Here is a 13,164-nt window from a genome sequence, read left to right on the forward strand (position 1 = left end):
GAGGTCCCCCATGTGCTCTGCGGTGAACCTGGAAGTGGACCGGAAGTACTTCTGGTCCACTTCCGGGTTTGCCGCTGAGCATGCGGGGGACCCCCCCCAACACACTCCCATGGGACACTCCATCCACCCCACTATGTCAGCATTCATGAGCCGCACCTGGTACCTTGAGGTACAAGGTAAAACATATAAAGCTGTGTCTATGGCCAAATTGTTGAATCTCTCTGACTCTCCAAATTGATTTGGAGGCTTCCGATTCAATTCACAGAGATTAAAGGGTCTCCTGATTCAATTAGGATTCGGAGATTCGAACGCCAAATCAGGCCAAATCCCCTCCAAATTGAATTGGTGACCGAAGCTTCGCACAGCCCTATTGCATATGTCTCGCTTTTCTTAAAATGAAAAAAAAATATTGAAACCTTTAAGCAAGCAGGGCTTGATGTGGCTAGATAAAAGGTAGGTTTAATGTTGAAATGCAGAGCCTCTGTGCTGAGGGACCTTTAAGACAGCTTTGCACAAGCAATCAGAATCTGATCAGGGCGAAGTGCAGACAGTCAAAAAGTCTGAGGCTGAATCAATTCAATCTTCATAGGTTAGTCTAAGCTCTGCATAGATTGAACTAATAAGCAAGTGAACAGACGTTCCCTTTTGATTTCAGAAATTCAGCCACATGCCTGCAGTGGCTCCGGCCAGAAGCTGTGGGGGAGGAGGGGGCACTAGAGCACACCTCCCTGGGCCAAGGCTAGCTGACTCATCCTGCAAGGCAGGGATATGCAGGGGAGGTACAAAACATCATGGTATGCTGGGGGACTGTGAATTAACTTGAATCTGGAAGGGATCTGAGACAGAAGTTCAGTAAACCAATTTAACTTAAATCAGTTAGATCTAATACTGCATCCATTCAGTTTTATCTTAAACCGGTTTCAGTCATTTTGAAAGCGGTTTATATGCACTGAACTGTTGTGTTACAGATTTGAACTGGTTTTTGATCACTTATACCAGTTTATTTGTAATTTCTTTCCCTAGCCCAGAAGTGCATCAGTTGAGAGTTTCATGGGTGCTGGCGTGGCTGGCTCATGTTCCACACTGCAATTTCTTCCCTTAGCAGTTAGTAGCCATGAAGAGTTTGGGAGAAGTTGCCAGGTTTTCAATAGGGAATTGAGCCAAAGAGGGAGAATTCTGAAAGAACGTCCATAAAGAAATAGACTTATTGGCCACTGTTTTTTTTCCTTTTTAGGGATATTTAAAGGGAATCTTGTTAAAAAAAGTAATGGGGTGATATTTATAAAAATACCATTTGAGTTACTATCAGGAGAAAGTGTCTAATAATGAAATCTGTTAACCAAAGGAATAGGATTCCAGAGGACAGTGATTAAAAACTTCTTTGCTTGAACAATCAAGAAGGGGCAAAACACTGAAAAATGTGTAATCCAAAACACATTTAATTGTATTTTGTTAAATATGTATCCTCTCAGATATGCAGGATGGCAAGTTAACATCATATTAACTTTTCAAATTTCCTGTGATTTGTATATTTAATTTCTCACTCGCAGTGTTGGTTTAACATTCATTTTACATAGTATGATTTAAGATAGAAGTGTCAAACCTAATTTTGACTCTATATGTATTGCTAAGCTAGATTGTACTGTAATGTATTACAAAAACTAAACAGCCTTTTTCCAGGAAATGTCACAACAATTTATTTATTTTTTAACAGGCATATATTTTTCCTGAATGAGTAAAAGAAAATATGATTGGTTGTGTTCCGGAAAATACTATCTATATTGCTGAAAAATTGCTGAAAACATTGTTGAACAATATTTTCTCTTGTCACTTTTTAAATTTATTAGTTAACATTTTATTTATTTATTCCATGGCATTTAAGAAAGGAGAAGGGGCCCTACTTCTGACTATGATCCTGCCTATTTCCAAGGATTAATAGAAATTTCTTGTATCTTTTTCCTTCAAAATGAGTTCTCTTTTTCAAGAAACAGAAAAAATGTGTTGGAGTTAGGTGAGTGCAAATGACAGCAGTTTGAGGAACTGGCTGGGGAAGCACAGTAAGAATGTGTGCAGAAGGAAGAAGGAGAGCTGAGAAAGCAAAATGTAGCAAAAGCTCACAGGAAGTACTGACTGAGAAAAACCTGGCTGTAAAAGTAACAACAAAATACAGGAAAAGAAAAAGGGGGCTTGGGTAAGAAGGACTAACTAACCATTATGAGCAGGAGTGGGTAGGGGCTTGGAACTTTTTTCTTCTGTTCTGAACTCTGTGGCTCCGCCTTCCCTGCTTCTGCCATGCTGTGTGCGGGGAAGGAGAGCTGGGCTTTGCACTCTGCTCTGGGCATAGCAGCCACGGGTGGCGGCCAGGCTTGGGCACTGCTGGGGGCTGGGAGGGAGCAGGATGCTGCGGACTTGAGTCCCTGGCCCCATAGCCCTGGCAGCTGGAGGTCCCTTCCAGCAGGGCTGTGGGTGCAGGGTGAGGCAGGGCTGGGGGGCAGGAATGAGGGGCAATGGCATGGGCAGGCACCAGCATATCAGGGCTGCTCAGTACCACAAAGCAGTGGGGAGGGGAGGGGAAGGGAGAGGAGGGGGGACAGCTGCAGCTGGACCTGTGTCCTGTTGAGCGAAGGGGGCAGGGGGAACTATGATTTTCCATGATAAACCCAAAATCAAATGCCAAAATATACAGGTATTTAGAATTTATTTTATTATGGTGATTGAGGCACTGGTAGGCTTCCAAATTGCTTTAAAATTGTAAATATATCAATAAAACATCATGCTCAACTGATACCTATATATATATATATATATATATATATAAAGAGAGAGAGATATCACTACATATAGTGGCGTTTTATTTTAATCAGATCTCTCTCTCTCTCTCTCTCTCTCTCTCTCTCTATCTATCTATAGATAGATAGATAGATAGATAGATAGATAGATAGAGATATCTCTCATATATATATCTATAGATATGTAGATATCTCTATATATAGAGAGATATGTAGATATCTCTATATATAGTGGCGTTTTATTTTAATCATGGAAAAATGTAGATTTTGGAGCTTTTAATCATAGGCTTTGCTTTTTTTTCCTATCAGGGGATTAGTGATTCTTAAACAGAGAAAACCAGGATCCTTGCTGATCTGTACACTGAATACTGCCTCAGAATGAATTTCTCCCGGAGAAAATGAAAACTGTGAGGCAGATGGTGACATGATCTGCTCCTGGGTTGGTGTGTAACAGTTCTGCATTGGGTTTTGCAACAATGCGTCTTTATGTGTATAGGACACTTTTTTGAGAGAGTGTAAAGGTTTCTCTCTTTTTTGTATTTTAACTGTTTTGGAATAAGTTTGTTCTTTTAGGATTGAAAACGGCCACAAAGAAATTTAATTGAAAACATTAACTCCATATGTAATTATGAAATATGTTTTATATTTCTTTTTATGTAGGAGTACATGAGCTTCCACATGAGATTAGATCACTAGTCTGTCTGACTTAATATCACATCTCTAACAGTGTTGCAACAAAGAAATTTAAGCAGAAAATACAAGAAACTGTTATGGCCCAACCTACAGCCCATGAAAGTCAGTGGAAGAGCTCCGATTAATTCCAATTGTATAATGGGCTCATATCAGTTAATAATGCCTTCTGTCCTAGAGAATCAGAGGTGTTTCTGAGAAAGGGTGAGGACAGAAGAGAACCTGTTTTTGACATGTTGAAAGACTGAATTCAGAAAGCAGATTCATCAGGCCAGGTGACTGTCAGCAGTCCCTCAATACATGGATGACAATCTTCCAGTAAATAAGAAAGTCATGAGATGACTTGAAGCCAATCCAAGATCCGCATGTTGATGTTGGGTCACAGCTCTTTCCCTTTTTGTATCTCATCTATCTGCCTCCATAATGAGGCAAGTGAGGTGTGATAGGTGTTATCAAAAAGAGGACACAAGACTGAATGACTCACTTTTTCATGGTCAGACACTAGGAGATTGTTCACTCCAACTGGCACAATAACAGCTGAACCTAATAGGGAGTCATCTGTGGAGGAGAGCAAGCAGTATTTGTAGTACTGCTCTCACGGGGAGGACAGCTTTAACTACCTGTTACGAAGCTGGCTTGCAGAGCCTGAATTAGGCATTCAGCAGATCTCCAAATGATTTGGACAATCTCCTTTCTTCTCAGCACTAAATTTTTGGGCCTATACTTGCTGTGTTCCTACCTAAAACAGAAATTATGGGAATTTGATGTTAGCAGCCCTACTCCAAACAAATTTTCCATGAGTGCGGCCTCTATAATGTAGGATATTGTAGGATATTGTAGGAGTCTCAGCTGAATATCCTAGTACCAAATATGATCCTAAATTTTCCATTATTAAATCAAAATGCAGTCATGGGCATGTGAAAACGTTAATATCTTGTCTCTGGTTACATGATAACCCAGCATTCATTTTTAGCTGTATGAAGAAAGGTATACATAGCAGATATAATATGGGAGTTCTCTTATTGGCCAAGTTTTTGCTTTGAGAAAAATGTATTGAGTCTTTACTGCTGTGTATAAATTTGCTTTTAATCTAGTAGAAAGTGTTTTACATAAATTTCAGTTTGTTGAGAATGGCATAACTGGTCTTTACTCATCATCATGAGAAATTTACAGCAAACTTTCTTTCATTGCATCATAGAAGTGTTCATAGATTAAATGTTCCATTATCATAATAAGTTACCTAAAAAGAAAAAGAAGAAAAGGCTTTTCTGATTTTACCAAATATAGGCCTTCATCCTAATTAATTTTCAGTGTGCAAGAATTTTTTTTGAAGTTGATATGACAACTGAGGTACCATCTGGTATTGTTTTCTTGTCTTTTTAATTAACATATTTTCTTTGCTTTAAATTTATTTTCTTAATCACTGACTTTGATCGGACCAAAAGACTGTTCTCTGTCCATTTGTTTGCTCATTTTTCAGCCATTTGATAAATAGCGTCAATGTTCTTCAGGTGCAGTGTCTTAACCATCTTCATATTCAGTAGACAATATTTCTCTATCTTCTGCAGGAACACCTGTCATTGAAGAAGTACATTGTTGATATTGTGGTTGAAAACTCTGTTCCAGCAGAACCTGTAAAAGATGGAGAGGAAAAGCAAAAAACTAAAAAGAAAGCCAAGAAGCTAAAAGCACGGATGAACTCTAGGTAGCACAACTACTCCTTAAGTTTTGCTCTAAACTTTGTTTTTTGTCCTTTAAAAGGAATGCTATGGAAGGATGAAAAAAGCTGAAAGTTATTTGCTTCAGGAATGTCTTGAAAATAACACTGATGAGCCTAATTTATGGCCACTTTCTCTGATTGAGAAAGAAAACTGAATATCGATCCAGAGCCCTTGCTTTCACCTGTTAAGAGCTTTTCTCATAATTGGATGCCAGTGCCCTGCCAAAAGTGTAGCCTCTTTCAGCATACAATAGTATGTTTAAGTATGTGTAAACCATGCCTATTTTTCTTCCTAGCTATTGATTTTTTTAAATGAAGTATCAAAGAAAATCAATAGTAATCAACAAATAGAAGCCAGTCTGCTGTAGTGTCAAATCCCATGGCTGGATTTAATCAATTTTGTTGCCTGTCACAACAAGAAAAAGTTAGAAATATCTTAAAATGGAAAGTGAGTTGTCAGACCTGTAGTTTGTCATTGGCCTAAAAAGTGACATCTGCAGATCAGAAAGATACCCAGGATATCATTATACCATGAACTGTTCTGTCTTAGTATATTCGCCATATTAGTATAAATTCACTTGATATTATATTATCTGGACTTCCTTGTAAATATCATCTTGTTTAATTAAAACAGTGATTCTCAACTAGAGTGCCTTGAGATCCTTCCAAGCATGCCATAAGGTATCACACAATGTTAGCACAGTTGGGTGTACAAACATGATTCACAAGATAAACCCAGAGATTTAAACTGCACATTAATAGTGTTAAAACCATTCTGATCTGTTGTGGTCTTTTATGAATTATTTGCAGCAGACTTGCTCTATTATTTTTCTCTTTATTTTTATTTTATTTTTATAGTCAAGAACAGAGTGACAGCTAAGAGCTGGCATTTTCTGAGGGGTGCCTTAAACCAAACAAGAGGTGCCTAAAAAGATTAAGAACCACTGATTTAAAACAATAGTTCTAAACATTTAAACTTTATTATTTAACATATTTTTCTTACTTGGTTCTAATTGTGCTAAGGAGGTTTCAGAGTAGTTTTTAATAAAAGAATGACTTAAATAGAATAGTTTATTGTAATAATGTGAATGATGGTAACTGACACAATAATTCTGCTTTTTTTTCTTTTTCATTTTGTTGTTTGCTTTGTTTTCCTGGTTTTTGGATTTTTTTATGCATCTTATATATGAAAATTGCCAAATTATAGTTCACTGTTGGACAAATGTATGTACTGAAAACTATTGTCTTTCCAGGTTTTGACTGCTGAGGATGGCGAGGTATTCATATTACTGATTTGTCACATTCATTGAGGCCAGTCTTACATTGTTCACAGTAGCAAAACTTCTACTGAATTTAATGAGAGATTTAGCCCAATAAAGAATTTAGGATCAAGCCAGTTGTATGTAATTGGCATGGTTAACAGAAGTATTCTTTCATTTCATCTTAAATTCTTATGTATCAGACTCTCACATAAACCAGCACATTTCATTGCTAATTATTATACCATAATAATGTAGTGTAATTTTACAAACTATTCAGAGTGCTGAAAACTTTGGTGACATCTGCAAAGTTAAAAAAAAAAATTAAGAAAATGGGTAAAGAATAGAATGGTTTTATATTTTTAATTTCAAGGAAGGAACAGGCAAATGATTTTCTGTTACTTTAGGTCATTTATCTTTGGAAGGGAGATAGGTTGGGAGTTCAGTTTAACATTTAATGATGAATCCTTAAATGCAACTATAAAAGCTTTAACAACAATATAGTACATGGTTCAAGCCAGTAGCAAATCAAAGCTTGTTCCATAAGATGTAAAGCAAAACCAAAATCTTTAGCAATGTATATTAAGGAAATTAATTTCAACACTGCACAGCTTATTTTAGTCTCATCAGTTGATGATGTCTCACTAACTTGCTATAATAGTGAAAAATATTCCCTAGATATTTCTGTATGCTCATTATTGTGGTAGGGAAAGAAATTCCCTTACATAGAACACCAAAGGATTTTTTATCAAGCTAGGAGGGTAAAGCAAATGAAACAGGAACATCACAATAACAATATGACATGTAATGAATTCTGTGGTATCTGTCCAAAAATAATCCAGATTGCAAAACCACCAAATGTTGGAAACAACTACTCAAAACCAACTCATAATTTAGTTGGATTGCTGATTTAAAGGCCTTATTTGTTATTTTTTTAAAGGTTGGGGAGACGGTTAAAACGCAGGAGATACATGCTATTCATAGATGGTCTCACAAACAAGTCTTGTACAAGTTATTAATGTATATCATTTTAGCATATTTTATAGCTATTTTCCTTTTTCTTATGAAAAAGAAATGGTTATAGGAAACTCTCCTAAGTTTAGAAGCTTGGAATTAGAAGTTTGTTAGAAATAGTGTTGAACTTTTAAATTTAAAAGATGCAAGCAACTTTTTTTAAAAACAGATTCCTGTTGCTTTCCTGAGATGCTAGACCTTAAATCACAATCAGAATATGAAAGCAACCAGGGGCAAAGGTGAATGGAGGGACAAATTGTGATCAATGGGTTATTAGTACTGTGTAGAAGTTCTGTTGGGCTTATTAATAATATTTATAACCCTAAGCAATTAAATTGGTGCTGTAGCAACAGCTGATATATAGTTGGTTAAATTATCCATGTTTAACATTATGTTGTACCATCAAAAGAATACTTCAACATCTGCAAGGCAGATAGGGATTCACTGAAACCTCAGTACTAAACTTTGAAAATAGAGGTGAAGAATACATGATTTCTCCCTTACAATTTATTTGAAGTTGTCCTGTTGCAAGAATTGGTGTGATGTGTGTTAAGGTGAATATTCATGTTTGGCTTATTTTTCTGAACTGAATAAAAGTTAGTTTCTTCATAGTTGCTAAAACAGAGAACAAGTCTGAATAAATGGTCAGTTATTATCAAAAGTTTAACAGTGAAGTGCCTTTTTGTTTCATTTTTAGCAGTTTTTGTTCTGTAATCTACAATTTATGCTCCAGAAAGGGTTCAAGGAGAAAAGTAGCAGAATTGGTTAAGGCCCCAAATAGTTTAGGTTAATTGAGTTGTGGGAACACTGCAAAACTTTTTTGAGGAAGTTGACAAAGGTGTGCAAATAGATGAAATAATAGCAAATGAAGTTTAGTGTTGATAAATACAATGTAGTGTGTCAGAAGGAAAAAAACTGTGAAGTATTTATACAATTTAAAGATTTAGATTAGCTAACTCTGCTTAAGAAAGGAGCCTGGACCTCATTGACACTTTCATGAGGACTTTTATACAGTATACGGTCATAGTAAAAAATAAACAAAGAACATGTTAGGATACTAAGGGAACTAATGGAAAATAATATTGATAATATAATGTTACAGTAAACAGTAAATGATATGCCCTCATTTGGTATACTAAATGTTATGCTACTTACTCCATTTCAAAAAGAATATTGCAGAATTAGAGCATTTTCATGGACAGGTGTTGAGAATGACTACAGCATGGAAAAATTCTCCTATGGAGAGAGACCAAAAAGTTTGGGATGGTTTACATGCCAATTAGAGGCAGCGTGTGATAAAAGTATGTAAAATAATGAGTGGTTGAGATAAGTTGAACTTCTTTGCTCCCTGTCTCATAAAACAAATGTAAAAGGATGTTAAATGAAATTGAAAGGTGGCAATTTCAGAACTGATAAAAAAAAATAGATATTTTCACTCAACTGTTTCAGTGTAATTAGACAGTGGAACTCATTGTCCACAGGAAATAATTGAGGCCAAGAGCTAAAAGATTCAAAGACTGATTGGACATTTATATGGATAGCAAGAATATCCAGAGTTATAATAGTTAATGTTAAAAATAATTTTGCAAGTAATGTAAAACCTAATTTTTTCAGAGATTAAGGCCATCACTAAGTATTAGCAATTAAGATAAGACTTTCATTGAGGACAAATTATTTAACTTCTGCCTACTGTGGGCTTTCTCTTACTTCCTTTGTAACACATGGCTGTTGTCAGAAACAGGCCCCAGATCTTAATGGTGATTTGATCCAGTATGGCAGTTCCTTTGTTCAAACAACTTGTTTCCCATGTAGGCATCTAAGGAAGTGGCAGGATTTTTAGAAGGACTCCTTTTTGAAAGTTTGGAAGACTTGCCTGCTGTCAGAGATTGTATCAGTAGTGGAGTAACTCAAACATCCTCAATTTGGATTTCTGTGCATGGCGTTATTTTCTTTCTTCAATATTAAATCACTGTAATGATTTTTTTAATAGATTCACAGCTGAATTTTTGTACCAGCCAGATTTTTCTTCGTGATAATAAATTATTGTTTACAGACAGAGTTTTTTTTTCCCCTCAGAATACAGTTTAAATTTGTTTTACCAAATTAATTTTAGGATTCAGTGTAGAAATCCATTATCTTAGGTTGATGGACTGATAATGGTTATTATTTGTTGGTCCAGGCCAGCTAGAACCCAACTAAGCAGTGGTAAAAAAGTACGGTTTTGCTCTTTCTTGTACTTCGGCATGTGGCTGTTTAAACAAGAATACCTTAAAGTACCTGGACAGGTTTATGCTACCAAATTTTATTTACATTCTCCAAAGTAAAACAGTCTTTCATGAAGATATTTATTTTTGAATTGTATAACTCTTGGTGTTTATAAAGTGTGGAGCCTGTGCCTCGCTCCGCCTGGCTTACCGGGGTGTTGCCCCTCCCCTCAACTCGCCTGCCACAACTTGGATGTACTCAATTACCTTCAGAGGGGTCTCCAGTGGAGATCTTTATCCTGGGTGGGGCCTCCCGATAGACGGTGTTACTCACGGTTATCGGACGCGGTGATCCACGGGGCTCCGCCTCCCCTACACCCTGTCCACACGCCAACCGCTGGGCGATGTCTTCCAGATGTTGCCAGGCCCAGTATGATGGCCTCTGACCGGTTCCCCGGTTCCCGGTCGTCCTCCCTCCTGCTGGGAGGGGTTTCTCCTTTCTCCTCCCTTATAGATAATACTCCTCCGAACCAGGGGGAGCTGGTGGGTGCTTCCCCTGGTTCCAGCCCCCTCCTGGGGCCTCCGCTGTCTCCCCTTTCCTCCCGTCCGCAGGGCGCTCCCCTGCCTCCTGGGCGTCTGCCGCTTCAGGACGCAGAGAGAGTGCCTCGGCGTGCGCTCTCTGACTGCCTCTCACTTGGCTGCTTGCGAAAGGCTTCCAGCTCTTGCCTACACTGCCTGCTTGAGACCCGCAGGCGGGGTCCTCGCCGCTCCGTGCGAGAGCCTGCAGCACGGGCAGCACCCCCGTACTCTCTCTCTCCCTGGCTCTCTCTCCTTCCCTGTCCTGCCGGCGTTTTTAAATCTTCCCGCAGCGGCCGCTCCAGCCGCTGGGATTGGCTCAGCTGTTCGCCGCGTGGGGAACAGCTGTTGCCAGAGCCGGCATAATGGCGGCTCACATGGCTGCAGCCGCGGCTGCAGCTCTTCCTCCCGCTGCCCCTCTGCCGGTACGTATGCCCTTCTGGGGGCTTGCTCTCGGGGTCTGGGGTCTGTGGGTCCCCTCTTCTCTCCCTCACTCGCCTGTGGGGGCGCTTCACCGCCACAAAAGTTACTGAACAGTCATTAGTGTTTCAGAAAGGATGTCACTATTGCTACTTATACAATAAACAATCTGCATATAAATGAAGACATGTTTATGATTAATTTTTCTTTAGATTCCTTCAACATGTCAAAATTTGAATGTGTTCATTTAATCATGAGATAACATATTTAGAAGTAAAATATTATTTCTGTCTCCATTGTTATATATTCCATATATAATATTTGGTTTGGAAAATCATGTTAATGTATTTTCACTAGATAAAGGGTGAAGTTAAAGTAATAACTATAAACATTCCAATTCATGTATAGTATTTAGGAATCAATTTGAGTGTTGTTAAAGCAAAAATTGCTTATGATAGAACTGAATAGTTCAAAAATTGAAATTGTATAATTGGCTATAAAATGTGAAATATGTAAAGAATAATCAGTGCTGAATATTTTCTTTCCAAGGGCTAAGGAATATGAAAGTTTAATGGAAGCAAAGAATCCCACCTCTGACTCGCCATACAAAGCGAAGTAAGTCTTTAACTAAACTTTTATTTTTTCTGCCTGTAACAGAAATGCTTCTGAAACAGTTCTAGTTGAGCCAGTGTGGTACCAGTGTCACTTTGTTGTTGAGTCAGTATCATTTCAGTATTGAGATATGAAATAAGTCTGAACACAGTAGTTAAAGAAGTTAGCAGGATCCAGTATTTGTGTCTTCTGGCCCAAATGATAGTACAGTAGTTTATACAGCATAGTTGTCCAGTAGAGAACACAGGTGGGTTAGCAATTTTCAGTAACCCTGAATTCACTAAAATGAGCTCTAGAATTTTACTTCACCTCAAGTAAATTTTGTCATTGATAGCACACCATGTACCAGATTTGTCATTGGCTTCAATTGGTTCACAGCAACTGAGTGAGGATCAGGCCACTTGTCTGTGTTGGCAGATATGTTATGAATCCGAGATCAATATTATGCAACTATTGATGCATAATTCTGTAAAACCATTCATACTGTAATTTGGTCCACTGTTATTTTTGCGTAAGACTCCTCTGATCAAGAATCAAAGAAGGTCCTTTTTCTTGCATACAGATACAGATGATTATTCTGGCAACCCATACCTCAAAAAACTATTCCCCTCCTTCCCTCCCAACTCTAGTGTGATGCAAGACTTACCCTCAATACCCTGTGTTGCTGCACTGCCTTGCCCTGCCCTTTGGGGCAAAGGCAGGAAGCAGCAGCCGGAGGAGGAAGAGGGGAGCCTGGAGACCCTGGCTTGAGCAGCTTGGGGAGCCAGTGACTTGATGAGAAGTGGGGGAGAAAGAGCCCATATTAACCCGTTGTGAGCTGCCAGTTGGACAGCCCTGTGGTAAAAGGCTTGGGGAACATTCAGAGATAAAAAGTTATGGTAAAAAGTTAAGGCTTGTTCCATTCATACCTTAGAATAATTTTAAAGAAGGCATGAAGGAAGGTGTCAGAAAGCTATTGGTTTTTGGGGCAGAAGGAAAGATCAAGGTCATCCTTGCTTGATTTGTAGGGCAAGTAAGGGATTGTAGTTTGGCTCATATTATTTATAAGGAATATAATTATGTGCCAGGTGAGCAGTCCCTCTGCTGCACTTAACAATTAAAACGCTATTCTTAGAACCCAGAGTACTCCAAAGGTAGGAGAAAGAATTACCATATTTACATGAATGTAAGATGATCCTGAATATAAGATGATTCCCCTGAATAATTAGATTCTATATATGAAAATTTTATAAATTTGATATAATTTTCTAGGTATAGATCTAATTATTGGAGGTTTGCCTTGAATTTGTCTTCCTCCCACTGCTACAGTAGGAAAAATAAATCTAGGAAAATTCAAGTGGCCCCTTGTCCTCTGCTCCCCCAACTTATTTCCCCCGCAGTCCTTTCCCTGCTTCTTCCCTTTCCCAACTGTTACACTCTGCTCTCCCTCATCACATGGAAGTGAGAGGCAAATTTGAAAACACTGACCTTGAACTACACATACATGTAGTAATTTGCATAAAATTACTGCAGGTACCCATCGACTTAGGTCATCCAGAATTGAAGAATTTTACCTTTTTGAAACTTCTGCCAGGTTTTCACAGGTACTTCATAAACACATTTTTGGGCAACACTTTTGTATTCACTTATATATAGTACAAACTATGCATAATAGTCCAAAGCCAAAAGGCTCATGATTTACCAAATGGTTCATTGGACTGGGCCCCAGCAGAGTCAACAGTATTTCAAGCCGTGGTGACTCCACAGCTCAGCACTGTTCAGTATGTGTATATACTCCCATCTGTATGTTTGCCCAATATGGGCCATATGTTTTGTAGTCATGCTCAGCATTAGCTGTATTTAACCAACTTCATAGTTGTTTTCTATTACTGAGCATATGC

General features: G+C 38.2%; 1 protein-coding gene and 1 long non-coding RNA gene across 7 annotated transcripts in view; one reads left to right on the forward strand and one right to left on the reverse strand.

Moving 5' to 3' along the window:
- The window catches only part of SCAPER (S-phase cyclin A associated protein in the ER), a 372,539-nt gene that overhangs the window by 162,509 nt on the left and 196,866 nt on the right, over positions 1–13,164 (forward strand). For all 6 annotated transcript variants that reach the window (XM_059714759.1, XM_014606103.3, XM_006261352.4 and 3 more), the window contains 2 exons: positions 5,048–5,184; positions 11,222–11,287. In XM_059714759.1, coding sequence (XP_059570742.1) covers positions 5,048–5,184; positions 11,222–11,287 — 203 coding nt within the window. The remainder of the gene's footprint in view (positions 1–5,047; positions 5,185–11,221; positions 11,288–13,164) is intronic.
- The window catches only part of LOC109280684 (uncharacterized), a 34,372-nt gene continuing 24,620 nt past the window's right edge, over positions 3,413–13,164 (reverse strand). The window contains exon 3 of the long non-coding RNA XR_002087094.2: positions 3,413–5,111. This is a non-coding gene — a long non-coding RNA (uncharacterized LOC109280684). The remainder of the gene's footprint in view (positions 5,112–13,164) is intronic.

This window comes from Alligator mississippiensis, chromosome 11 (genome assembly GCF_030867095.1).
Source record: "Alligator mississippiensis isolate rAllMis1 chromosome 11, rAllMis1, whole genome shotgun sequence".
NCBI lineage: Eukaryota > Metazoa > Chordata > Crocodylia > Alligatoridae > Alligator > Alligator mississippiensis.